The sequence below is a fragment of the Rissa tridactyla genome, chromosome 1, assembly GCF_028500815.1.
Source record: "Rissa tridactyla isolate bRisTri1 chromosome 1, bRisTri1.patW.cur.20221130, whole genome shotgun sequence".
Lineage (NCBI taxonomy): Eukaryota > Metazoa > Chordata > Aves > Charadriiformes > Laridae > Rissa > Rissa tridactyla.
Window position 1 is genome coordinate 154,726,593 of NC_071466.1, and position 27,883 is coordinate 154,754,475.

Sequence of the window (27,883 nt, forward strand, 5' to 3'; positions counted from 1 at the left end):
CCAGGGAGGGGAGCTGGAGTGGTGTGGAGGATCTGGATCCCAGAGGCAGCTGTGAGGTTTTATGCTGGGGTGCAGCAGAGCAGCAAGCTATGACAGGGGGAGCACAGGAACTGGGGAGGTGAGAAAAGTTGAAAAAATGAGGCTGAGATCGTGTTTCGTGGATTAGGAGGGCATGGGGATGCACTGAGCCATTGGTTCACAGGAACATTTCATTTTTCAAAACCAAATTTACAGGAACAACTATGAATATGAATTGTTTTGCTAAAGGATGCTGCCTTCTGCTTTTGGTACAAGGGCTAAGACATGCTTTTGTGATTTTCCCATTTTGCTCGCCCTCTGCAAACCTATGACCTCTTACTGTATCTGTTTATTTCCAAAACAAGTCTGTGGGATCCCTCTGTTTTGACAGAAGCAGTAAACCAACACCTCCTACTGTCTCAACACTACTTCTCTAAGGGCTTGGTGGGTTATGAGGTGAAATAAATCCTATTTATATTCTCATAGAGCACCAGAATATGCAGTAGTGAATAATTTATTTTATTGACATTTTATTTTTGCAGAATAGACATTCGCACTAACAGCTAGAGAGTCTAGATTATAAATGGAAAGCATAAAAATTCATTAAAGTATATATATAAAGAGTGTGATTACATGAGATCCAATCATCCTAATGTACAGCTTAAATGCATTGACGTTAAAGAAATGATTAAAAACAGGACATAATACAAGAGAAGGTTTACTGAGTACCGCAGGGATCCAGTCAGAAAAACAGGGCATTCACTTTGCAGGTGATAAAGAGATTGGCCTTTTGGTTTGGTAGTTATCTGCTGTATGTCACAGTTTCCTAAATTTGAAGTTCCTGTTCTCTGGGCTGCTAGAGAGCAGGTGGGTGTGATGTTCAAGTGAACGCACGTGATGAGGAGATAGACCAGCACCACTCCACTTCAGCCCTCTCCCTTCTTACTCATGGAGCAGCACTGAGTGCCATCTTGTACTTTCTCTCTCAGGGGAATCGTAACTGTGTAACTATCTAAACAGCAGCCAAAGAGAGAGGAGAGCAATGGGTCTGTCGACCTGGCAAGGTTTTGCTGGTCACAGCTTCCCCTGTTGAAAAAACTCCCAGTGCAGGACAATGATAAGGAAAGAAGGCATTGAACAAAACTTTCTGTCTGTTTCTGAACTTCTTCCTTCCAAAGTAGAGATCGCAAGTATTGCAATACTGGAAATTTTATACTAGTGCTGTGGGGAAAAAAAAAATATTCTTCTTCCCAGGAGACTTCTTCCTATCTGTTTGGTGGTTTCTATTATCCCTTTGAAGTGCTGTAGCTGGTAGCTGTATTTCTGTCCAGGCCATATGGGCTAGGTGGGAAAGTGTTTTTTTCCAATACAGTGATGGGTGACCTCAAAAGAGGAATAATAATTTGCCTTTAAAAGTAGTAGGCTTGTAAAGCTCTGGGTTTGGGAATTAGACTCACCCTTCATTCATTCTAGGAGTCAATGCTAGGACTGGATATCCTACTACGGAGTACGCCGGTGTATGTATACTTGTCTTCTGTCACTGGAGTCCTATATCCCCTATTTTACAAGTCTTACATAATTGTTCTAGGGCATGAAAGAGCCATAGGCAGAGAATTTGGAGGAGAGGGTTTTTTTCAGAGTTATGATATCCCAGGAAACGAAACAATAGAGCAAAGCTAATCTCGCCTTTTAACTCATGCTGATTTTCACAACTGAAGAGCTTACACGGAAGACCTCCCTGTGGATTTTCTTCATGGTTTTGCTATGGATCCTGGTTCTATGTATACACAAGTTTTCTCCTTTCTTTCATATGTGCAATGTAAGTTTAATATTTTGTCCCAACTCGCTTTGGTCTTGCACTTTTTTCTTTTTTCTTTTTTTTTCTTTTTTTTCTTTTTTTTTTTTTTCATTAGAGATTATGTTTGGCTAGTGATGTTGCCAACTGCTGCCCATTCTGGAAAAGTATTCAGCTGGAAAAGTCTAATTCCCCAAGTGTTGATTGCCACCATGACAACAGCCAGGCCAATCAGGTTTACGCCCAGGCCAGCTTTCACCTACAAAAGCAAAATGCATCAGGGTATGATCCATGACAATTTGATCAAAAACAGTTAACATGGAAAACAGAAGGCAGTAGGATATATGTATGTACGTATACTGACATATATAGTGATAAATTATGTATACTGATTTCTAGAGCCAAAAAAAGCACAATGAGTGTTATCTATTAGAGCATACATTGTAGGAGTATTCAGGAGTGATGCAGCTCATTGGAAAACTGCTCAGTTTATCACTTGAACTTCTCAATCATGTAGTCAGATTGGGGTGTTATACCACACATAGCAGGGTGATAACTACATGGCTTAGTGGGGAGCTACGTGATAAATCTAATTTCTCATACTCTCCTGGGCTTGTCTTAACAGGTCAGTGCAAAGGATTGTATACTCCTGTTCTTTGATACCTCTTTAGACCATTGCATTCATAAAAAATAAAGATGAGAAATGTGCGTATCCTACAGCAGATATGTGGATGTTCTTAACCTGACAGCTCGGTTGCTTAACAGCAGTACAGATCAATATGACTTTATATTACACCAACATCATCATTATTATTATTGGCTGCTGGATGTGGGGACAAGGTGTCGAAGTTGCATGAAGCATGGGAGGATATACCCGATCTCAAGACTCACCATATCTTTAATCTGGCAGTGCCCATAGCTGAAGACAATGGCATTTGGAGGATTACCCACTGGTAGCATCACCGCAAATGAGATACACATGGTGACAGGAATCAGGGTGTATAAAGGGTTGATAAGCAGCGTTTCTGACTGGAAGGAGAGAGGTGTTTCACTTAACCAATAAAAGCCACTGCTCACAATTAGGATTAAAAGACCCTGTCTGCTTTATGTGAAATCTCCTTGGTTTCTAAACTTAATTGTGGAAGTGTTTTTTGGTTTTTGGTGTTTTGTTTGTTGGTTGTTTTTTTTTTTGAGTAGTGCTATAATTTGGAGCTGGTCATGCTTGAGGGATTTCTCTTGAGATATTTCACACTGAGGGAGGGTGGAGATTGCTACTATTAGGCCTCCTTTGCTCTTTCTCCCACTTGTTCTCTGTGTCATTCTGTGTTGTGTCTTCTGGATCTTAACACTGACTGCCACTTCAGACTTCATCCAATAGAAGTCACAACAGGTTGACATGAAGAACTGACTTCTTTCAGTTGCTGAAGCTACTGAGAGCCTTAAATAAAGTCCTCCTGAACAGTGGTTAAGAAAACTAATTGTTCATGGTCCAAACTCGTATGGCGAGAAGACAGTGATGATGCAATATTCTTTACAGTGGTCTAAAGAATTGTTCTTCCATTGCAGCCTTCAGTGGTGGTGAAATTTTGCATTTTCATTTACATTTCTATGGCCTAGTTTTATGTCAGAGGGAAAGGGAAAGGCTACAAGACTAACTTCATTATGGAGAGAGAAGTGTCTACAAGTTACTTTTATAGTCAAAAAAGAGAGACTACCTTAAGATGGCGGTTCAGACTACTAAAAGTGGATTACTGCTCTAAATTTCTCTTTAGGAGAGCCTCTCTGCATGGAGCAGAGGTAAATCTGAACTCATAACCATACTAACATAATTAACTTATTCTCATCTGACCATATCTTCATATTACCTCAGAGCTCATCACAAAATGTACTTTGGGACAATCCCATAAAGTTGATATAATAGGGAAACTCGATTAATGACTTGCATTCTTGGTAAGAAAAGCTTCACATTACATAAAAGAAAAGAAATAAGACAGTTTTCTGTAACTGCTGTTCCAATGTAGAATGAAATTCGTATCTCTTTTCTCTGCCTTTGTCACCAATCTCCTAATTTTTTTCTACCCATTACAAATATCTCTGCTTTCCATGCTGGATGATAGTATGCTTACCAAATGACCCCCTTGAACACATTTAAATCTGATATAAAATTAACTGCTACAGTCTTTTTTTACAAGTAGTGACCAGGTGACTACTAACTAATGAACAGCACATGTGAAATAACAATAAGAGTATCTCAAGCTTTATGTGGACCTCACCTATCTTGTTGATTGCATCGTTACCTTTTCTTGTCCTTAGACTGTGAGTCCTCCAGTGCAGGAGCAATGTTTTCACTTTGTCTGAGAGGTGCTAAAATATACTTTTAGCTGCCTGAGTTTGTTGTTTTTCCTGAATCCAAGACTGCAGATCTGCTACAGACAGTAGCTTGGGAAACAAGGCTGGGTTTCATGCAGTCAGAGTGCCAATACCCTGACATCCTGAAACATTCCCACGAGGCTGTCAGGAAACAACGGACTGAAAATGTCATTGGTTTTACTCACCATGCTGCATAAAATAGGCAGAAAGATGGTTATGGTTGCTGGATTACTAACAAACTCTGTTACCAGGGACACCAAAATGCAGGCCAGCAGAGTTACAGCCCAGTAGGGAAGGCTGCTCAGGGAGAGCATTTGGCGTCCAATCCATGTAGAGAGGCCAGAGGTCTGGGGAAAGGACAGAAGCACAAGAATAACTAATGCTTAGTAGGCTTGTAAAGCAGATTCTTCTCTTTGAGGCAGTTTGCGTCAGAGAATCCCACCAGCAAATAAACAGAGTTTAGGTCAATGCTTTCTGCATTTCCTTTTGTTCAGTAAACTGGATTTCACTGCAGTGCCTAATTAATAGCTGTCCATAGTAACAAAGAGATACATTTGGCAGTTAATAACATTTAAAACGCACCAAGGCTGATCCCTCTTTCTTCAGCATGTGAACTAGAGTATTGCAAATTGGTGATGAAGGATTGCACAGTCTGGGTAGAATTCATTCTGAGATTAAAATACACAAATTTAATCTTCTACACATAGGAGTCTATAGGAGACATAGATGTGTATTGACGAATTATACTGAGTGTAGATATAGTCAGCAGAGCCTAGAGTATGATTTGTCTAGTCAGCACTAGGAGCTTGACTCAGTTGCCAAAAGAGGAGCATCCAGTGGCAGCTGAGAAGTTCCCCCTCTGTCTGGTTAACTGTTAGTTGAGAAAGTGTGAGGTTTTCCTCTGATCCTGTGTTGTGTCTGCCAGCCTTGAAGGAATATCTAGATACTCTAAAGCATCAGAAATGGCGGATGCTTACACAATTGACTTGAGCCCTAACCATCTTTTTATTCTCTAGAAAGCTCTCAATTAAGTGCAGGGAGCAGGGACTAGCTTATATACAAACTCGAAAGTATCCACATTGTATATCCAAAGTGGGGAGCATACAAAGGGATAAAAGTCCAGGTTTATAATTTTTTTTTAGAAAGGAGGATAAATCTCAATCAGTACCTTGCATCCAGCTGCTAAGGCATAACCTCCTCCAACCAATACTACAATCTCCCAAGGCATGGTCTTCTGGAAGTCCTTCCAGGTAATGATGGGATCCAATGCATTAATGTCTGCTGACTTTTCACCATCTCCTATATCAAAATAAAGCAAATGTGTGACCACTATTACGTTGGCCTTTTTGCAAAAATCTTCACATTTTTCACACTCGTAGGAATAATATAATATCCATGGGAGTTATCTTGAGAAGTATGTGTGAAAGAGGTGAAGAACCTATTTCTCTGGTTAGCTTGGCCTCAGAAAATGCAGCATAATAATTCCAAATGTCCTGACTTCCCCTTGGCTGCTCTGTTGATGTGAATAGTTATAAACCCCTGTGTTTCATTCTGTAGCTTTTTGAGGGACTGTACTCTGTTGCGTATACACGTATGCAAATCATCTGTAGACTAGAAAGATGGAGTTACGACGTGATTATTTTCTCAAAGAAGGACATTTTCTCTCTCTGGTAGGCCATGAAGCTTCATAAAGTGCATTTATGTCCCTAGTTTTTATCTTAGGACATTATTTTTTTAGATGCCTGAGTATTTTCTTGAAGTAGGAGTTAGAGAGTGTTATTTTTCCTAAATGCTGCATATATGTCAGTAAGAAAAATAAACATATCTATGTACATTTGTAATCTCTAAATATGAAAATCTCTGTTTTCATACGTGACTGCTGAAAGCCTATCACAGCAAACTAATCAATATCTCTGAGTGCTACCCAAACCAGAATGTGAAATAACAATCATTATTATTATCAAGAAGACCGTGAGAGAAGCATTGCCCAAACTTGGAACTTTGTCTGACATTTACTGACCTCTTTCATGTTTACTCGATCAATGATTTCTGATGTATAAGTGATGACAAAGTTATTTACTAGAGCTTATCTTCAGCCGATTTTGCAAACATCTGCATTATAGTTCTCCATATGGAACTTCATCCCAACCTTTCCTAAAACTCAGTCCTAAATTTTGATAACTCTGTAAACACAGAAGAGATGGTGGCCTCAGGTACAAGGTCTGTTTGTAATCTGCTGGATGAGACAATATGAACTAAAGCAACAAAATCCCAGGGGTTTGGTGTAAAAATGGCTGGTATCAGAGAAGAAACTGAACTCTGACCTTCCACAATGAAAATCTCTTTTGGGAAAGTTTTACAGAGAACAGAAAAGTATCATTAAAGCATTGGAAAATGTGCCAGGTCTCTTTCTTCCTACATCCTCCTTACCTTTTTCCCTTTTTCCAAAATGTGGCTTTTTTGCTGGAATGAGGAAAAGGAGAAAACCAAGAAATACAGACACAGTGGCATCAGTCCGGTAACCTTTCCTAGGAAAGGAACAGTGGAGTTATTACAAGAACACATAAACAGAAACATTTCCAAAGAAGCTGCATGGCTCCAGGCACGTTGTTGTAGGTGAAGTTCTATTTCCACATCTGAAACCTTACTAACAATCCACTAGAAAATTATGTCTGCATATCAAGGGTACAGATTTGATTTTTTTTCCCATTTATTAAACTGACTCCAATAGCCAACTTCAATCACTGCTCAGCAATTTTTAACAATACAGTTGAAAAAAAAGAAATTCCTTTTGGTTTACAAATCTATTAACTCAGAAGTACGGAAAAGCAGTGTGTTTATCAGAAGTGAGAAACAGTAAACACATTCTGGGGAAAGTCAAACCCAAGTGATCCTTCAGAAATGAACTGTAGATTGATTTTAAATAAAATGTTTAAAACTCAGACTGAAAAAGTATTTTGAGGAGTGCTGAATTCAAGATCCTCAGGAAATCCCAGTATTAGAAATTGGTTTTCTGTCAAAATCAGGCTGAAAAAAAATTTATGCAGCAGAAACTTCAAGAAAATTTAAGTTTAAATCACTTATTCTTTGATATACATTGTGGTTTATAGTTTCTTTTAATATACTTTGTTTCAAAATTATTAAAAATAAAAGAAAAATTATTTGCTTCAGTCACCATTCTGAGTAGTATTTAATTGAGATGATAATTTTCTTGACAAAATTTATCTTCAAAATAAAATTGAAAATAACCCTTAAGTTTTAATTTGAATTGTAGTTGCCATCTGTTCCAGTGGTAGCTTCTCTATGAATGCACTAAAATGTTTTAATTTCAGAATCTGACCCTCCTATTTTTTACATTTGAAATGTTTATTTTACTTTCTCTAGTTAACTCACTCTGCTTACTAAGAAAGAATACAATTTGCCACCCTGTGAACAGATGTAGTTTTAAAAGCAAAAAATCCTAATTCATTTTTCACCACCTTGTTAAAAGCAGCTGATGACATTTTATGGTCAAAAATTATTGCAGAAAGTCAGAGGATGCAAGGCCATATTCCTGTGCAGTTGTTTAGGGAATTTCACTTACTTCTCAAAAAAAGATGACCATCCTGGTACAAAGCCAGGCTCACGAGTAAACCAAAGCAAGGTCATCAGAACGAAGAAAAATCCAGTCACCATCTCAGGATAGCTAGAAATAAAAACAAACAAAAAAGCTAGGAATTCCATCCAACATCGGTCTGAAAACCTGAGAGCAAATGCCAGAAGAAGTAAGAAAGTAGAAACTGGTTTCAACAAAAAGGGTAAAAAACGTATGCAAATTAGAAAAGAAGATTAGTTTGAACTAAAGAATTCTACATTTGGCTCCCAGCTGAGGACCATCTAAACTTACTAAAAAATAAGCTAAAAATCTCAGCCTGTATTTGCAATTCAATCATTCACGGGCAAGACCTGAATGAAAATATTTATAAATGCTTGTTTTGTATTTGCATTATTATCTGATTAAAAGTGTGGTAACAAGGTAGAGCTTATGTCACTATTCCACTGTAAACACTTTCTATGGCATGTTTTAAAAGTGTAGAAAGCATAAGAGCAAATGGCAATGTAGATTAGCACAAATATTTTAAGCACGTGAAATAAATATAAGATTAAAAGTGACTTGGGGATACTGAATTTTAATTCAGGATAGATTTAAATTAAGTATAGTTTCATATTTAAGCACAGTCTGAACAACAGTCTAGATTCAGAGTTGATCACAGCAAGTTGGTCTGTCAAAATTTCAGTTGAACAGCACAAAAATGTCTTGGGAAGAATGGGTTTTATGAGGTATCATCCCTTTTGAAAATTAAAAATCTTGCAAAATAATCTTTTCAAGAGAGATTTCTTGCCACCATAAATAAAGATTATGGGCAACTGAGAGGGTGGACATCTCACAATGTGGGAGGTTGCTGCAAAGCCATTGCTAACAGTGAACCTCTATCCACCAAAATAAGTACGTGCCTGAACTGGGAAGGGGGTTGTTTAATGATTTAGTTCAAAGGCAGAGACAAACCTTGACTCAGATGGTGTTTGGACCCTGGTATAAACCTGAACCCTTCCTTTTATTTCCCTTTTCTTTAGAAATAAATAAATGACTAAATAAATGCATGCTTGTAACAAAATCTTTGATTTTAGTTCATTTTTGCATTTAGTTCTATTCCTATTCTGGGAAGGAAGAGGAAGGCTTGACAGTTTAAGCATAATCTTCATAAGCCAAAGGCAACGTGGAGGGCAAGAAGAGAGGATGGTCCTGCCTAGAAAGGCAAATTCCTGAGGAAGGCAGCTCCATTTTACCTAACATTTCCCAGTTTCTTATATTCTTCTTGAATTCTTCTCTCTGACATTTCTTCCCGTTTGGTTTTCTTCTTCTTGCTCACAGAACAGGTCTCTCTAAAACTGAGGTAGATAGCACAGTAAAATTAGACAAGGGTATCAAATATTAAAAAAATAAATAATAAAAAGTGATAGCAATGAGGCAAACTGAAAATAAGAGTTGCCAAAGGCTCCTAGACTTGTGAGAAGATGTGACTGGGGCAAGGCTTCATGGCAGTGGGAAGGGAAATTATTACGTGTGATCTATGCATAGTCGAATTTCCAGATCTTCTGAGAATCAATCCTAGACATAGTAGGAATGTCCTCAGGGTGCTCAGACGAATACTGACTGGTATCACTGAGCCATCCCGAGCTGTGGCTGGGCTCCCTTTGTGTAGGCTTCCTCAAAGAGCTGGTGGCGGCCAGATTTTTCTGGTGCTAGAAACCTCCAAACCTTTCATTTCCACTATGGCTAATTTCTATCATCACATGGAAAGACCGTGACAGAGGCGAGCTATCAATAGGGTTTTTTAATGGGGGAAGTGTATGCTTTCCATACATGTTTTTCTTTTCCATCTTTTCTTTTCCATATGCTTTTCCATCCAGTCAGATTAGGGGTATCCAACACATATGGGGCCCAGTCTGGCTTTTGAGCCCAGGTTTGACCTGAATATTCAGGATTCACTGTAAGTAAAGGGGGAAAGCTGTGCTGAGGATCCCAATACCTTCCATGACTGGTCTGCTTCTACTAATAGTAGCTGTTTCTAAACCAGACGTGATCAGTGTAGCATCAAATCGCCTCTGCCACAGAGGCCAAGGCAATCATCCTAGTGTTTTGTCCTGGTGAAAAATGTCTGTACTTCTGCCAGGGATGTACAAGCACAAGCCCATTTCATAACTGAATATATTTAAACAAGAAGTCTTCAACAGGCTTTTCATTTAACTCGTAAATGGGCATCTATGTGACACTTGTTTTTAGCACACTTAGCACTGCCCTGCACCTATAAGTATTTAAATTTCCTTGCAATCCTTGCTGTTAGACTCCAGTAAAATTCACCAGCAGTAATGCAGCTGCTGGAAGAGAAGAGCTGTATGATTTATAATGGCCAGTTCTATAGGAAGAGTTTTACCCTTAGCTGTGCTTTGCTGGCAAAAATCGTTTGGTGGGTCCGTTATCCTTCCCCTTTGACCTAGTCAAGAGCCTAAAAAGCAAGTCTGACATGTTATTCCAACTGGGCCAAGTAAAACCAGATTGACGACACTATGATTCCTAGGAAAAGAACATGAACGTTATGCGAATTCGGTAAACACTTATGCAGAGGCAGCTGTTTCAACATGTTGTAAGTGTTTCCAGGCTTAGGAAGATGTGAAGGCAGAGTGTTGTAGCAAAGCTCCTAACATAATATGTTCTTTAATGAGCTGCAGTGAATAGGAGTCAGAGATTAAGGAGGCTCAGAATCAACCAGTACTTCTCAAAAAGTCCATAATGCTTCAGTTTCTGGTATTATTTAGAACAACATTAATCAGCATGAGGTCTTGGATGTAATGTGGAATTTCAATTATATTTTATTTAAAAAAAAAAAAAGGTAATTGAGGGTCATGTTGGGGCTTGTTTCCTCTCAAGATTAAAAAGAAAAAAAGGAATTGTTTTAGCCTTTTAATTTGAAACTACAAGGATCAGGAGACTGACTGAGAGAAGGACACCGAGCTGTTCACCTCTAAATTACCTCTTCAAATCTAGTCAAGGTCAACAGCAAGCAGAAGTCATTATCATTTATTCATTGTCTTAGGTAAAATAAATTAGTGATGTCAGTTCATCTTACTTTTAAGAGTAAACTAAATCAAATTAAAGCCACTTTAATTCTGAGTAAATGTGTCTGCACCACAATTTAATGCAGATTAACTAATCCACTCTAAGTGCACACATTTAGTCAATTTGCATTAACTTTGCTGAATGCCTCTGCAAAGAGAATATGTGATACAAATGAACAGGAGACTGAGCCCTGTTCTTATTTTGAGGCTAAGGGACTTACTGGTATCAAAAGGTATTCATCTCTTAGGCTGTGAGTCCTTTCCACTTTAAAAATAAATATATATGGAGTCTGTTTACCTTTAATTTTAGCTGGTCTTACATCATTGAGCTCATTGAGCTGAGGGCAGATCTGAAAAGTGACTTGTTCACTTGCAGCTATTTTTCTATTCATCTTTTAAGCTGTACTTTTCCAAAAGGACTTTTAACAAGATTTTAGATACACCACTCCTCATGGTCGTGAGAGTCAAAAATCAGTTGAATGCACCATAAGGATTTCCACCAGCAATACCTAGGCACTTCACTCTCAAGCCGCGATACTGTACAGTGCTGTCTATGCAGCACAGCTAAGCAATAAGATTTCCTCTGGTAATTGTTCTGGCAAGAAGAAGGAAGTTGTGCCTTAGTTTTTGTCATTTGCAACTGGAAACGCCTTTATGAGACGTGTTCTAGAGGAGCCACAGTTGCCCTGCTTTCATAATCCATGCACCTTGAACAACCTGCACTCACTTGCAACCCAAGAACAGCCAATGCATCCAGAACCAAGTCAGGACCAACATGATGAGGGAGATGGGGAAACTGAACAAAAACCAGGTTCCAAAATTCACCACTTCAGCATTTGGGTAGTGGCTGCAAAGGAAAGAAAGGATGCAAGGGAAGTTAGTATGGTAAAAGGACAGGCACCTCCAATATGCATAGATGCACACACACATATGTGTATATGTATTTGTCATGGCATGAAAGAAAAATTACATCAGTATGTATTTGCAACAGCTGCTTCGCATGTGCATAGTGAAACCAATTGCCAAAGAATGTCGATCACTGACCACGCTTGACCACCAGATGAGGCATATAGCACTTCACACCATTAAGACCAGATGGTCTGGATTGCCTAGCCAGCTTCAAAAACCCATAGAGTTACCAGGAGTGAAATTCTGGCCCTACCTGTGTTTTTTTGTTAAAACTCTTTTTAGTGTCAGCAGACTTAAGCATGATTTCACCTGGAGTATCTTTGTATGTCTTATTGTGGACAACGCAAATAATGACTATAGTCTGTTGGGCTCTGACAATGTGTCTGATATGTGCATTTGATGGAACTGTTGTAACAGCAAGATCTTTGGAAATTCTGTAAAATCCAAATCCTTGGGTTAAGGATGGCTTCTGAAATTAGTTTTCTTTGCTACCACCATTCCAGAGAGAGAAATGAAGTATACCATGGCAGCAGATGATCAGAATCAGGTTTGAGCTTGGACGCATACCTGTGCGTGAAAAGTACCACCAGTCTTCTGACAGCAGTAACATTCATGTCTTTGAGAACCCTAGGCATATATGATAAATGAAATTCTTAGCTGATCAGAGAGCTGTTTCCCATCTTCTCTGAAGCAAAGGTGTAAGGCCACACTTCTACGTTTATTTATTTTTGCATTATGCGTTGAACAGCCCAAGTACCACTAGTGATGCCTCTAGGTTCACCATAAAAACTCACTTTCTAAGAATCCACAGAACAACTTGAAGCTGATTTTATGACATTTCTTCTTTTGTGAGTATTTCTTTTGTCTTCTTTGCTATATCTTCATGGCTTTAATGTTTACTTTTCCAGGGTGTCTGCTGCCTTCATGATAATCAGTTTGTTAAACCAAAAGAAGTTTCTGAAGAAACTTAAATGTTGCTGAGGAATTTTTATTTTGCATGGGAGAAAGACAGGGATGTGTATTAACTTAAGCTCCCCTTTTCAAGCACTAACCATTAGTAATAACATTACAGTCAAGGACGAAACAAAATTGCCTTCAGGGAGACTGTCTTACAAGGTACTTGTAAGTCCTTGTACTGTCCTTGAGGTAGTAAATAACCCATGGGGAAAATGGGGAAAGCCACAGAGATGATAGTGACCCAACAACCACTTTCACACAACCACAATATCACTTACTTGTTGAAGTGCTCTAAGAATATGAGGCTAGTGGAGGTCCCTATGATGGTTGTCAGTCCTCCAATGGTTGCCGCGTAGGAGATACTCAGTGAGAGGCATTTACAGACCATGTGGTCATGTCTTGTCTGATACCGATACTTAGTGCTCAAGCCGAGTTCTGAGGGCTTAGGAGGCAGGACCAGTATCTGAGCCTGTGAGGGGATACATTCACCAAAGAAAGCAGGTGATCAGAACAGCAGCCCAGCTTGCTCTAATGCCATGGTGATACTGGTCCCAGAGAAACAACAGGTTTGCATAAGAAGGGGCAGGTTTTTTTCACAGGGATTAACTGGGATCAAAACTTGAAACCTGTCCAGTGGCCTGAAATTGCCTGGTCTGTGGCAGAAATGTAGGACAAACAGTAATCGGAATTCTGGCTATGGTTTGGGCCAGCTCCAGTTCTGGCTGGAATCTCAGTGGGATACCAAAAACCTTTGTGGTCTGCAGGGGTGGCATGCCAGCACTGCAGCAGTAGGAACCCATAATACTTGAGGCTTATGAGCAGACACCAGACAAATGCTTAGTGGACTTTTTGCACTTATACTAGCTCAGGGCCTCTAATTAGGAGCTGAGTCCTAGGTGTCTCAGAAATGACATGAAAAAGTCTGGGCAATGGGAATACGGAACAAAAAGTTACAGGAAAATATTGCTGCAAAAGAAACTTTCTTAGCAGGAAAGTCTCCATGTTGGTAAATCAAATTCTTGTACTGGAAAAAAGAGGTACAGTACTTCAAAGCACTTCACATGCAACTCAAGGCTGTAATTTAGGATCAGGAAAAAGGCAGAAAGCAGTTCGGATAGATTTTCAAAATGCATGAATTTGGATTTGGGTTTATGTAGTAAAATCAGTTATGCTATAGGCTCATCATCATCATGAGGATACCCTGGCTAAAATCTCTGTAGTTTAAAAGTGACGTGTGTATATTTGTTATAAAATAACCACGGAAAGTGTATGGGAAATGGGTATTAGAAGAAATTAAGTATCAGGAGCAGTGCATTAGCCTTTTTTGGAAACATACGCTCAGATTCTTTTGAACTGTGAATGTGAATTTGTGTTGATTTTAGCCTAATCTTTCCTGGACATCAATTTATGCCATTAAGATACTACATAACTGTCGTCCGAAAAGCAATCACTTCTTGGATCCACTTAAGAGAAGTAGAAATACTGCAATGGACTGATGTAATGGAGATTTTTGAGGTGGATATTTGGCAAGACAAAAAGGAGGTAGATACTAAGACTACCTAATGAACTGGCTGAACAGTTGAAGGGTCCATGCCCACTGCTGATTTAGTTCTGAGTAGGATATTGTGTGTCAGGGATTGTTATTTTTGAGTTGGGCTATTTTCCAAGGAGGCTTTGCAAAAATGAAGTGGGTAGGACAGCTGAATAAGAAAGGAAACTTGTGATCACAATGTAAAGCTAAATGTACTAGCCATTGGGAGAGGGTCTTCTGAAAATGCCTGTGCTGGGGGCATCTAAATGTGAGTAAGAACTAGCAAAGGGCAATGACTGCTGTAAGATGATGGAGAATGATTCCATGTAACGCAGCTCACAAGGAACAAGTACTAGACAGTGGGAAGCGGGTGATGTTCACGTCTCCCTTTTCATTCATCCCCTGGATCTAACAATCTGCTTACCTGAGGTAGGTGCTGCCCATTGCTCTTAGGATTCATCGTTCCAATAGGGTTGGCTATCATGTGCACACCGTTCATACTCTGTGGGGAAGCAAATGCCTTTGGATTAGCCTTTCTTCTGTTCCTAGGGGGACTTAGATTACAATTAATGATACTTTGTAAAAATCATGGGAAGTGGGCTTTTGAAAAAAAACACCAAAACAACCGACTAAAATTTCAGCTGTAAACTTTACACTGGAAAAAAAAAAATTGAAGAAACCCAACAACCTGATTCAAAGTGATCTTAAAAGTCAGATTATAATAAATTTAGGTATTCTCCTTCTGCCATGTAGGAGAATCTAACAGATCCTTTGCTAGAGGCTATGACTTTGTGGTATGTGTAGGTTGTTCTAGTAACTGAGGTGTCTCACCTGCAATAAAAACTGCAAATAAAAGATCATATCTGAACTTGCTAGAAACCATATGGAATTGTTAGTTTGCTGACTTCATCTCAGGATCTCCAGTAATAAGTACAACAAACACTACAGAGTTAGTGTTTCCCAACTTGATTTGGTCTAATAGGTTAAATACCAAGCAGAACATTCGGCAATACAACATTGTCTGCCAACAACCACTGCTTGTTTGAAATAAAGGAAACAGCAGTTTGTTGCAGAGCTCTGTGGACTCTGCTCTGACGGTTCCTGCATTAGAAGACAGTGTAGCTCAGAAGATACTACCTATGACAATACCTTCGAGTGCATCAAGGAGCTGAAGTCAGTAGTAGTAGCACTAAAAACAAAGAAAGGAAAATATACTTTAAAAATGCCTTTTTACCCAGCTCCCTCAAAAGGCACACATCATGGGTAGGAGGGGCAACATCTGCAGGAGAACTAGTGCCTACTGAAATGGTGAAGAATACCGTTTATTTGTACCTACTATGTGGTGTCTTGACCAGATATATAAGTCTTCATTATGTTTCACAGCTCTGTCTCTAGCTGTAGAGCAATGAGGTTCCACCTCCATGAAAGAAAAAATATGTATTCTAGGTAGTATATACCCCATTCTAGGAATGGACTCAATTCACAGTGGAGTGAATCATTGGGCAATACAGTGTTACTGCTATCTTGTTCTACTCAAGTTCTTCCTCCACCAGCCTCTCCAATGCTGTTTCTGAGCACCTACCTGTACCACATTAAAACCTTCACCAAAATCTGTCCTCTGTGGTACGTGGACCATGCAAACAATCCACTGAAATTTTGCTTTGACATTGAAAATATATTTAATGCCAGATGTGCTATTTTTCCCATCAAATTTCAAGCTCTTTTTCAAGTAATGCTATTTTAATAATTGTTCTGTTATGAAATATCCCACACATACTCTTCAATAAGGCTTAAAGGGATTAATGGCACAATGCCAGACTGAAAATTTGATTCTATACTGCACAGAAAATATGGCAGGGATAAAAAGGGATAGCAGCAGAGGGAATATTGGAGAACCCATTAGTCTCCCGACTAATGAGAAAGCTATTTTGATCTTGCAAGTTAACTTAAAGTCATCAACATGTGCTGTTTGAATGATAATGTTTGTTGTAAAGTAAATTTTTAAAGGTGTAACAAGAACTTGTTTCTCTTTTATTTTGAATAATTGTGAACAAAATAGGAGTTCAAGAAGGGATTATGCAATTTATTCTCACACCTTGTGAAAAGATGCTCCTCGGTATTTAGCCTATAACATAGTTTTAGGACAATGACTTTGCGTATTCTCCTGAGTGTCTTGAAATGATGGTTAATTAGATAATTTGACAAAGGAATTAATCCTTTCCTTGATTTTCCCTTTTCAGTTTACTAGATTTTACCCCAAATAGAAACCTGGTTTAAACTCTTAATGTTTCAGACTTCTGAAGAACTTTGTCTATATTAAAGGAAATACTGTACATATTGGGGGGGGGGGGGGAGGGGTGTGTTTTATTGGTCTCCCTCCCTCCCCCCCTGCCCCTCTCTCCTCTCTCTCTTGAATGGTCTTGACAGTTCAGGCTTTCCTTAGGAATCCTCTGTAATTTTTTTCCCTCTGGATATCTCCTGTGGGCACTCCATACTGTGCTTGGATCCTCTCTATTACTGTTCTTTCAGAGAACAGAAATAAAAATCTGTGGACAGCACTCTTTTATACAGCACAAACACAGACTTCAAAAGAAGATCTTTCAAACCCTGAGAAATGTTTTCCTTCTCTCTAAAATGGCTATAGTGTTAAAAAATACGTGAACCCTGAGAAGCTTTAATGAGATCCAGTCCATTACATTAACCCCATTTCTCATATAAGCCTTCCTTGTCAGTCATGTCTAAAACATTAACTTGTAAGCTTCTGCTTGCCCTTCCTGTCTCTACTCCTAGGTTCATTTCATTGCAACCTGTGTAGGGCTCAAATCTCCAGTCGTGATGTACAGGGTTCATTCTTACTCCTCATTGATGAAGATAAGCTCCAGTGAAGGCTGGCCATGCTTTTCGCTGAGACCTGCGACAAAGGAAGAGAAAGCAGACCTTGGGGTAAGAACTGACCTGAGCCCCTGGGCCACACCACTGAATGTGGAGGAGCTATTGCAAACAAAAGCTTGTCCAAACCGCCTCAAGTACCCTGTGGCCCTTATGAAGCGTTTTATTGTGTCATATTGTCCTGATCACATGCCTCTGGCAATTAGAAGACTATGTATAATAGGAAAGGTTAGATGACATCATTTTCAGCCTGGAAACTGTAAATTGAAACAAAAGAGAGATTCTTTTCTTCCCAAATCCTTTCTTTCTGGGAAGGAATGAACAAAACAAACCTTAGAGGTCTTATAATTATTTTTTTTGTGGCACCTGCTCTGACCTGGGCAGCCTCAAAGGGCAGGGGTAGAATGAGCAAACGTAGGATTGTCAAAGAGCACACTTTTGGGCCTCTTCTATATTTCTTTGACTTTTTTCTCAGATGTTTCCTTACAACCCTGTAAAGTCCTATGATCTAAGAGCTCATCACACACAAACTCCAGTACATGCCCTAATTCAATATAAATAGTTTCCCAACTCCAGCTCTCCCATCACACCTTGTAACTTTCATTTTTCAAAAGAAATATCAGAATACACAAAGACAGACTACAGATCAGCATCTTTGGCAGTTCAAGTCAGATGGTTCTGACCTCGATAGAATTAGAACCATGTGTATCAACAAGTCTTATCACTGATAAACAAATGAGGAAAGAATGGCCAATATTGACAAATACCTATTGGCTCGTTTTCTTCAACAATTGTGCTGCCTGCAGTACTGATGACCTCGTGCTCCTCCTCAGCATTCACTAGCTCCTGGAGCACTGCCTCCACGATTGGCATCACCATGGCTGTGGTGGATGTGTTGGAAAGCCACATGGAGAGCACCGTGGTGCAACACATAAAGCAGAGAAGCAACCTGGAGTACAACACAGGGAAACCTTCTTGAGGCACTTTCAGAAATATTCAAGGCCTCCTTGCCTGACGTTTTCATTAGTCAACTGATAACTACATGGGGGCTTTTCCTTTTTGTGGGTGCCAAAATACCATGCTGTGCACAGATAAAATGCTGCCTTGTGCTGAGAACTGTCATAAGACAATGTATAATTGGAAGTTATTTGCTGCCCCACCTAGAGATCAGCATGTGACATAAGAGCATATCCAGGATTTAAACATCCTTTTGTGTTTGCTAAGCAACAGGCAAAGAAGGAACAGAGAGATGAAAATCAGTATCACTAAAAAAGAGAAAGCAAAGGGACAACAAGCCAAGGAGTAGGAGGTGGCAAAAAGAGGATGGGAAAATTTGTAAGCTTTCAAACTCTGAAACGAAAGGTGGGTAGGAAAAGAGACCCAAACCAAGCTAGCTTTTGTCCCTGGATGGGAAAGTTGGAGTTGTTATTTGCTCTTTCAAGATGCTGCTATCAGCCTCAGACTGCCCTGAAGTCAAAGGTTCACTCACATGCCTGGCTTTGCTCCAGCCATCATGACCATACGCAGGGCGATTCGCTTGTGGAGATTCCACTTTTCTACAGAAGCTGCCACACAGATCACACCCATGAGGAGCAAAGTTGTGTTCTTGAAATACTCAGCAGCCACCTGCATCAAGGGCAACGGGGAAACAGTCAGTTAAAAAAGCAGTAACTACCCTAAACAGAGAGCATGCTGACTGAGAAGACATATGGTACTGTGGACTTTTTCCCCCTAGAGAAAGAATGACAGGGAGCTGGAGAACATGAAGAATTCATAAGTCAAAATGTTCTCTTTAATCTCTTTCATGTTGTATTTACAAATAACAAATTTCTATATGCACTTGTTTGTAAGTTTCCTCAGCTTTGAAGAGATCAAGAGAAATTTTACTTCGAGAAGGATTTTCACTGCCTGCAGTTGATGATGCTCAGCTAAACCCAGACTGAAACTGCCGCAGACAAACCTCTGCACTGAAGGTAGCTAATATATGTGCTTCATCTGCTTTCTGGAGACGTTATTGTCTGTCTTGTTTGTTTTTCTTATGTCTTGCTCAACTGTTGGGCAAAATGTGGCATCCCTAGAACCTACAGGAAAAGTCCTTTGGGACGTGCTGTCTGCATGCAATAAAGAAAGGTTGGGGTATAGCTGTGATGATCCACAAACCCTGTGCCAGAACTTTTCACAATGGAAATCCATCTCCATTGTACCATGAAAATAGGGCAAAGTTTCAGAAAAGTGAACTTTAATTTAAGGGGATGAGCAAAAATCATCAGCTGGCTCAGGAAAAAATTCAGAGACCATGCACGGTCCTCCAAAATGGCATTCTTGAATGTGTGGCTTGCTAAGATATGAGAAGATGTTCTGTGAAGTGACTGCAAAAATAACGAATGAAGCAAACCAAAACATTCTCTCTGTCTCATGTGAAAGCATACAAAATGGGAGAAAAGAGAAGTTATAAACAAATGCTTGAAGTCTGACTAAATTTTTCATTTCAGTCTGATGCAATCCTTCCCAAACCATTGCTGGAATATTTTTCCAAAACCATAGTTTCTTCAGTTTAAAGCTATTCCTCTAACCAAATGTAGGCGTCAGCATTTTAAAACAATTAAAATCAGTACAAGCAGTACTTTTTCCATTGTCTTTAGTTATGCTAACGCTCCTCCATATAAGTGCAAGAATGACACTAATGTTATTTTGTGAAAACTGCAGCAAGTATTTAATTATATTTATTTAACAAATCCCTGTGGTGACCTAAATAGACTTGGCCATCATAGTTGTGTGCCAGAACTTTTAAATATCACTTTTTTTGGCTTTCTTCCACTGCCTTCTTTCTCATTAACTTTATTTTCCTGCTACCTTGTTAAAAAAAGATCTTGAACTGAATAAAAGAAATCCATCAAGCTAGGAGCACGAATAATCTGTTTTTTTCCTTTATTCCTTTCACAGTCATTTTGGAGAAACAAGTGAATACTAATATTCTTATTAATACGCACGTACACATATACCACACGCTGGCTCATGTTCTTAAGCCCCTGTGAGTTATTTGTAGCTTAAACTGCTAGGCAAGAGCCCTGGGTTTCTATGGTGCTCCAGAACAGCAGACTGGAAATACTGCAGCAGCATCAGAGTTGTTTATTTTAAAATGCAGGGGTTTCTTTCTGTTCCTAAAGCAAATAATAAATTCTCTGCAATAGTCCCACTGCCATTTCATTTGATATTGTATTGAATTTCTGTCAGCCTACCCTTAAATTTTCCTTCTTCAATATGCTGCAGAATTTTGTAATGAAAATGAGTAACTACTTTACCTTTATTTTAGGAAAAAAAAAAAAAATCCTGAAAATATTTAAATGTATTGGTATGGAAATGGACCTGATTATATTCCACAGTTGTTACACCATTGGGAGAAATAAGGCAGGTCATAAAACTCTTGGTTTGTGCTTCACTCCATCCGTTTATGGGCATGCCCAGTGCCAGATTGTGTCAGAAATTCAACAATTTTATGGTTGTGATATATTCTTCTGTGTTCCTGTATGAATTTCTGGCCCTTATAAATCAAGTGTGATGCCCTCTCACCCCCCGCCCCCCCCAAAAAAATAGAAAAAAAATCAAGAAAAAAAAGAAGCTGTTGGTGAAATAAAATAAATTCTTGGCATATCATGAAAGAAAGTAACATTCACCAAAACCTCAAGTAAGCAAATTCAGAACTGACCAAAGAGACTTTTTTCTACAGCTACTCCTTTGCCTTAGAACTCATGGCTACAAGGCAGCACTAAGGTTACAGCTTGGAAAAAGGTCTAGACATTCACATGGATAACAAAATTACCCAGCCTTATACAGTATATGGTAATTCTTTTTAGAATATCTTGCCTCATGCCTTATACCTCATCTATAATAAATATAATTGGAAGGAAACTTCGCAGTTTATCCTATAACTGCTGTTTACATGCTTTTGGAGGAGGGGAAAGGTGGGATCCTTTAACCCAACAGGTTTTGGAAATTGTTGGTGATGTCATAGCTGACAGGATGGACACCCTTCTTGACTAATATAGCCATTTCTATATGTGTCTTCAGCAAAAGAAAGAGCTGGTCGGCCCAAGTTACACATTACAAGGTGTACGCTTCTTCCTCACACACTTCTTAGTCTTTCTGTTCCACTAAGTTTAGTTTTATTCAAATAATTAACTGAGACTGAGAAGATTAAATGACAAAAAAAGTGCATACTGACCTCACTGGACTTCATGACTCCAAATAGCGGGTATAGGAAAGCAGGAACTAAGGCTGCTGCACCAAGAGGTACCGCTTCAGAGACCCAGTATACAGCCGTCACGATCAGCACGTAGGCACATGAGGCTTCCTGTAGGCAGAAAGCATGGAGGTTACACGTTACGGTCACACCATCTGCTGTGGAACCCTTTGTGAACACGTTCATAGGACTCATCAGACTGTGGGTGCCTGGACTTGAAAAACTCAACAAGGACTGCATGAGGACCTCCTAAGGCACAGCTGTTTGGGTCTGAATCTAGGCTATGATCAAAAAGGCCAGTTCCAGAAGATGATGCTAATGAAAGCTTTTGCACATTAGCTAGGGCAAAACAATGGCATAAATGTATTTATCACCAAAATAATGGTTCCAAGTGCATTTACAGTTTTGCTAGAATTTCATAATCCACTATTTACCAAACATTCAACTATGACTCCTCAGATTGGGCCTATGGAGCTGATATTTCTACACAGCTATCTCTACAGTATTGGACAAGAACAGGAGCTCATAATTTTCAGGATCAGATGAGAATGTTCACTTTTGCCGTAGCATGGACAAAGCCACATTGTGGCTCTTTTGGGAGATGTTCTGAAAGATCCGGTTTTTTAAACAGCATGCAAACCTACATTTTTTGTCAGCTGATTTTATTTTCTCAGGTGATTTCTACAGACCCTTGGGAGAAGGCCACAGACCCGAAGGGCTTAGAGGCAATCGATTAACAGAGATAATCAAACACATTTGCTGGTGTCCAAGGTTCTGGTAGAGAAAGCCATGTCAACCCCATGCTCAGCATTCATGGAGAGCTGGTATATGATGGAGAAAGGTGCTATTTGCCAAATATTTTTACAGGAAAACCCAGCGAGTCCACAGAAGTCTTCTGGTTCATTTTTTTTAGGTAGGTATGTCTTTATTTGTGGCATTCAGTGGAGTTCTCCTTAGGTTTAGTTTGTTATGCTTAGAAACATGGGGATATTTCCTGCAAACAATTGCGGAAATTATCTTCAGGAAAAGGTTTTTCCTTTCCTTCTCTCAAATTTGAAACCAGCTCCTGTTCTGGGTCTAACTGGCAGTTATATCGAAAATATGATTTACACCAGCTATAAATCTACCTGTTCTTCATTATTCACTGGATGTTCTGTATGAATTTATTGAGCCATATGGATTCACAGGTCACAATGGCTATTGTTTAGAAAATTCACTGTTCACAAATGCTATTTGACTTTGTTAAAATATAATTTCATTGTTTTTGTTTCCTCATTGGATGACTCACAGATTAAGCAGCTTTCAAGAAGTCACACAAGGAATTCCCACAGATCCTTGGGCAAATCAACGAGCGTGTATTACACTTCAGTTTTGTGAACAAGGTGGTAAAGTCTAATGTAAGACTATATGGGAATGTGGGTTCAATGGAATGAATCAATAGCTTCTATTTAAATTCATATTCATACGTGTCCTTTTTACATTACCCTAACAAAGAGCCACAATCAGCTGTTCCTCTTTTTTAGTACAGCTTATAGTAATAACAGGCAGAACACAGCCCAGAGAAAAAGTTAAGATAGATCGCTATGTGCCATTTCCATTGCTTGCTTAAAAATTGCAGCCAAGCTTGGGTTTAAATTAACTGCCAGACCTTGCTCTGACTCCTATTTCAGAAAAGCATAACATTAAACAGTTTTGATTCAAGTAAGCAGGGCCACCCAAATACCCGAAATAAGGTTACCAGTAAAAATAATTTTCTTGAATCAGATAAACTCCAATTATTTTAGAGATGATAAAGAGTATCTGAAGTGCTGTCAGAGAAATTTAGCATCCTTTATGGATGGACAAGTACTCTGAACCACACAGAAATGTGCGTATTTGTTTCTCTTGCTTAACTATTATAGAAGAGTGGTTTAGGTTTTTAGCTCTCCAGTACAGGTTTCACTGTACTCTGTGATCAGGTCCTTCAGCAAAATATTACAATAGAAGGTTGTATTGCAGTTGTAGCTTCATTGCTGCCAAGAAAAAAATTATAAGAGAGGCTATAGAAGGTTGGCTTAGAATGGATGAGATCAGAGGTGGAGTTTTAATATTCATGGATTATGATGCAGGCATTGTACAAAATGGAATTGCTATGCTGTTTGTAACTCCAAAGACTGGTGTTCAGTTTGAAACAACTTCAAGTGATCACTCAGTAAAAAAATGAAACAAATAATTTTGACTTAAAGATGGAAATAATTTAAAAACTGAGATGACAGACATTAGAGATTTTTAGTAATCTGTATTAGGAAGACAAAACTATTTTAGATGAGAGTCACATTGCTGATGGATTGGCTCATAAACATTAGCCAACTTGCTGCTCAGTCATCTTTAACTACATTATACTTCATGGTTAACATTACACAGAGAACAGAGCATACGATCATTTTTGTGACCTAGCGACTATTTGAGATATTTATTTTTTTTTTAACTTATTAATTTCTTTTAACAAACTACTAGTTTGCATGGGCTCTCTATGATATCCAGCAGTTGTCTGAGGAGAAAAATAAAAATGCCTTTTAATGAAAAAACATTGATTTTTATTTTAAAGCAGTGCATATGTAAGATCCAAGACATATATTTTGCCAAAATTCATAAAATTAATTTCATCTGAACCTGATTCCAAACCACGTTCTCACTCCAAAAACATACTTCTCTGTAATTTCTTTGAGCATCGATCGTTATTTTCTATTGCTCCTCTGTGTGTAGCGATAAAGTAGACTGATAGTGGAAATGGAATAGAGCAAAGGCAAGTTGCATCTCTATCAAAACCTAGCTTGGGATGGGCACTGAGCCTTTGTGTTTCCTATACTCTAGGCTGTAATCAGTTTACAAACAAAACTCAAATAAAGTACACTTTTAAATCGTATAAAACTGGGTCACAAGTACTAGGAAAGCCAAGTTTGATAATCTCTACTAAAAACTTAATCAGCTTGTCTAGCAACTTTCTTCATTTTCTCAGTGCTTTAAACAAGCTTGTTTCCAAGACAAACCATATTAATCTCTTCTATTTAATTGAACTGAATTTATATATTTAATTAATGGTTACCAGAGCTACTAAGTACTGTACTGAAGTAGCAGCTGTACTATTTTAACTGTTTCACCCTTCTCACTTCATGTTGTACAGCTGAACGTTACTGTTAAGCCCACCTCGGGGCTTGAAGCAGGAACAGGAAAACATGTGAAGGTGGGAGGGACTGACACCTACCTTCAGTCATTCCCTTGGGGAAAAGAAAAAAGGAGCTAAAAGGAAGCTGTGGCTCAAAAATTCCACAGTAAGGGTCATGCATAAAACTTTTGTAACTAAAACATCTGAGGATCTCAGAATGATTAAAAAGAATAAACTGTGTTGGAGATTTTCCCACTTATGGATGTCCATTGTATACCTTGCTTTGCAAGCATGTGGATAAGCTGTGCAAGGAAGAGGTAGTCTGGCCTCTGGACTATCATCTTTGAGCTGGTGGGATCACACTATAATTCCCTCCCTTCAGCTTGTGTAAATAAAACCAAAGGTTAATGGAAGTATGCCATCCGTGGCTATTCAGGGCATGTTCTGTGCTTTAAGGTCCATTCTGCTGACTTGGCGTGTCAATGTGTCAACATCACCTGGCGCTGCAGGTCTCACAGTTTACAGCAACCCTTACTGACTTTTGAGGAGTCATCCCTGTGTCCTTCATTGGGTTCAGTGTGGCCGCAGGATCAGCAGTCAAAGGAGACCCTGGCCACAACTGACTGGATTCACGTGGATGCTTTATGGTGTCACTGGTGGCTTTATGGAAAAAGGTGGGGAAAAAAAAAAAGAGGCAAACTGCTCCCATATCACTGTTAACTATGAGGGAAATAAGGAAAGGAAGAAAAAGATCCACACTTTGTAAAGGACACAATGGTTTTTTCTGTACATGTCATGACCTGAAAGGCACATATGTGTGTCCCAAACTTGTTGTACAAATCATAGTTCAGATATAAACTCCAGAAAGGGAAGAAGAATTCAAGCATATTTTCTCAGGTTTATTTTTTACCCAAACTTTTCTTGTCATAAAATAATAGAAAAGAAGACATGGACATTATTCCCATAAGCTCTATCTACAAAAAATTTCTGAGTCCTTGTGCTCCCTTTCATCACTCTTGCCACTACACATGTAATGCTCCTTTGACATTTCCAGAGTTGTGCCAATATCATCAAAGAAGCTGCAAGCTGATGTTCTGCAGAAATGCAAAAGTAAACCACCTGGTAATTCTGAGCTTTATAAGACAGACAGAAAACTAATATAGTTGTCTGATAAATGAAAATATAAGTAAATCAGCAGGTGAAAAATTTAATCTTCAGGTTTAAGAAGTAATCATAGTCAATGGGTTGTAACAAAGTAAATACTACACTAAACCACTTGAATAGTGTACTGTCAACTGAGTTTATTTGGTATAGATGTTTTCTTAATAGCATTATAAACATTAGTCCAACTCAGTCAGAATCACGGCCATACTTTGCCATCTGTGGTCATTCATGTATATATAAAGTGGATGTAAAACATCATCTGATGGCTTTTCATATCACTTTGCAGTAAAGCCACACCATGAGGTGCAGAGTAATAGCGCAGAGGAGCTTGTACTGTATAATAGCAATTCTTGCAGCTACACTGACAGTGAACATCTGTTTTAGCACCCATATGATGCTATTACAATTCTCTTGGTTATTAGAGTTTCCTTATTGCATCCTGTGCCTCTGAATCTGGTAGGGAACAAACATGAGTGACAAATTTTAGTGCAGTGAATCTCATGTTTCCTAGGAGAGTTTCTCAAGGGACATAGAGCATGCTGCAGTTACAGTGCCATAGGGGAATGTCAGGGAGTATCTGTTCTTATGTTGCCCTTCCAGTGACATTGGGGGAGATTAAACCCTTTTTTAAAACAAGCCTCTGCGAAATGGTGAGCCTTGCTGTTCTCTGAAGAAGAGCATAGTTGTCTGTCATTCATTCCCTCCTGAGAGAGACGGAAAACTACTATAAGAGGACAGTCAAGATATACATTTAAGTTCAGAGAAGGAAAACTCATTCAAAGTGCAACATACAGTTCAGTGGTGTAGGAACATTTCCTTTCTATGAACCTGTTTTTCTTTCCAAACAAAAAACTGGAGTTTTATTTTTGAAAACTGCTACACATTTTCTAATCCTTTGCATTTCTATTTGATAAAGTAGTAGTATTCATAAATCCTCTGGTACTAGAAGGAAGAATTAATCTTAGCAGGGTAGAGGAAGAAATGGAAATTGCTGCACCATTTGGCCAGATTTATGTCTGGTGCTATGGAAGCACCAGCTGCAGAATTTTTGATACATTGCAAATTTTGATAAGGTAAACATCACCATCTCTGTAAGTTAGGAAAACGTTATTTTATGGTTTACAACTGCAGAGGCATGCATAGAGAAGAGATAATCACATGGCCAAGGGTACTCAGTAGCTCCAAAACAGCGTCAGGAATCAGCTGCATTCATTCCCATCCCTTGGTCTTCCTGTTAAAGCACCGACTATTCCCTCCTTTGTATTGTTGTGTATGTCTCTGAGCCATCATTTATTAGCCACTGCCAGAGCTGCAATGTTTCAGTAGAGATGCCTACACCTGCTTTAGAATAGTGGATGCCATATGGGGTCCTACATGTCTGTCACTGAGTCTTAGCTCCTGCCTCACTTGAATTGCTATCCTTTAAACCCAGACTAAACTGAAAGTTCCTCCATGTATACTTATTATTAAAACCTAAAGATACTACAAGTATTCGTTTTAAAGGCTTATCTTTAAAGAAAATTTTATTGGATATGTTTGTTCTGTTCCCCCTTACACACACACATCGTTGTAGAAAAAGAAGAGGTACAGTATTTCTGCTTTAAAGTAGTGCTTTAGTAGCTTCGCCTGGTACTTCAGCTCTGCTTGTGACAAGACTCAAGGTATCTCTGGTTCTTACTGTGATGACTTCTCAGTGACCTTCCCAGTCCTTCAAATTCAAGTCCTTGATTTTTCTAAGACCAATGCATATTTAGGTCTTAACACTTCTTTTTGCATACTTATCCAGCATGACTACCTATTGCACACAGAGGCTTTGTTAAATAGAAAATAAAAATGTACTTACGCTGCTGGGATATAAAAGTGGCAGAGGAAGCAGCAGAAGCGGAATGAGAACAACGAGCAAGAGGTTTCTGGATCTGAGAATTTCCTTCATCACTGCCATACTCCTTTATTTTCTGGTGGCTTTCTTCTCCTTGGGTTGCTTCTCCAGTTCCTCAGATACTCCGACTTCCACTCCACGTTTTCCTTCACCTATACTCAGATTTCCCTGAAAGGTGTCTCACTGCCTCATTTCCTATCCTCCCCCCACCCCCAACCCAAGTCACCTGAAGTAGCTTTCTTAATTTGTTTATTCTTCAATCTGTTGTTTTGAAAAGAAACCTTAATGATTTTTCAATTAAAAAGACTCTCAGTTTAAGTAGGGCTCAC

At 39.0% G+C, this 27,883-nt stretch overlaps 1 protein-coding gene across 1 annotated transcript; it reads right to left on the minus strand.

Annotated features, from left to right (window-relative positions):
• Window positions 1-1,355: 1,355 nt before the first annotated feature.
• On the minus strand, window positions 1,356-27,617 carry SLC13A4 (solute carrier family 13 member 4). The gene is made up of 16 exons (XM_054197488.1): window positions 27,519-27,617; window positions 21,349-21,477; window positions 18,616-18,752; window positions 17,894-18,075; window positions 17,094-17,148; window positions 15,387-15,426; window positions 14,662-14,739; window positions 12,985-13,175; window positions 11,568-11,687; window positions 9,011-9,112; window positions 7,767-7,868; window positions 6,614-6,711; window positions 5,352-5,482; window positions 4,369-4,530; window positions 2,705-2,842; window positions 1,356-2,072 (listed from the first exon to the last, which is right to left on the minus strand). Exons 1-16 carry the CDS (start codon window positions 27,615-27,617, stop codon window positions 1,935-1,937), a joined length of 1,902 nt encoding a protein of 633 aa, XP_054053463.1. The 3' UTR covers window positions 1,356-1,934.
• Window positions 27,618-27,883: the final 266 nt, after the last annotated feature.

What these genes read in the sequence shown, in the direction of transcription:
- SLC13A4 (XM_054197488.1), bottom strand. Translation starts at nt 27,617, where the DNA reads ATGGCAGTGATGAAGGAAATTCTCAGATCCAGAAACCTCTTGCTCGTT. An exon ending in TTCTTAGAGCACTTCAACAA is followed by an intron (nt 11,688 to 12,984) that starts GTAAGTGATATT and finishes TTTCCTTTGCAG; the next exon opens with CCACTACCCAAATGCTGAAG. An exon ending in AAGAAACTGGGAAATGTTAG is followed by an intron (nt 7,869 to 9,010) that starts GTAAAATGGAGC and finishes TTTTATTTCTAG; the next exon opens with CTATCCTGAGATGGTGACTG.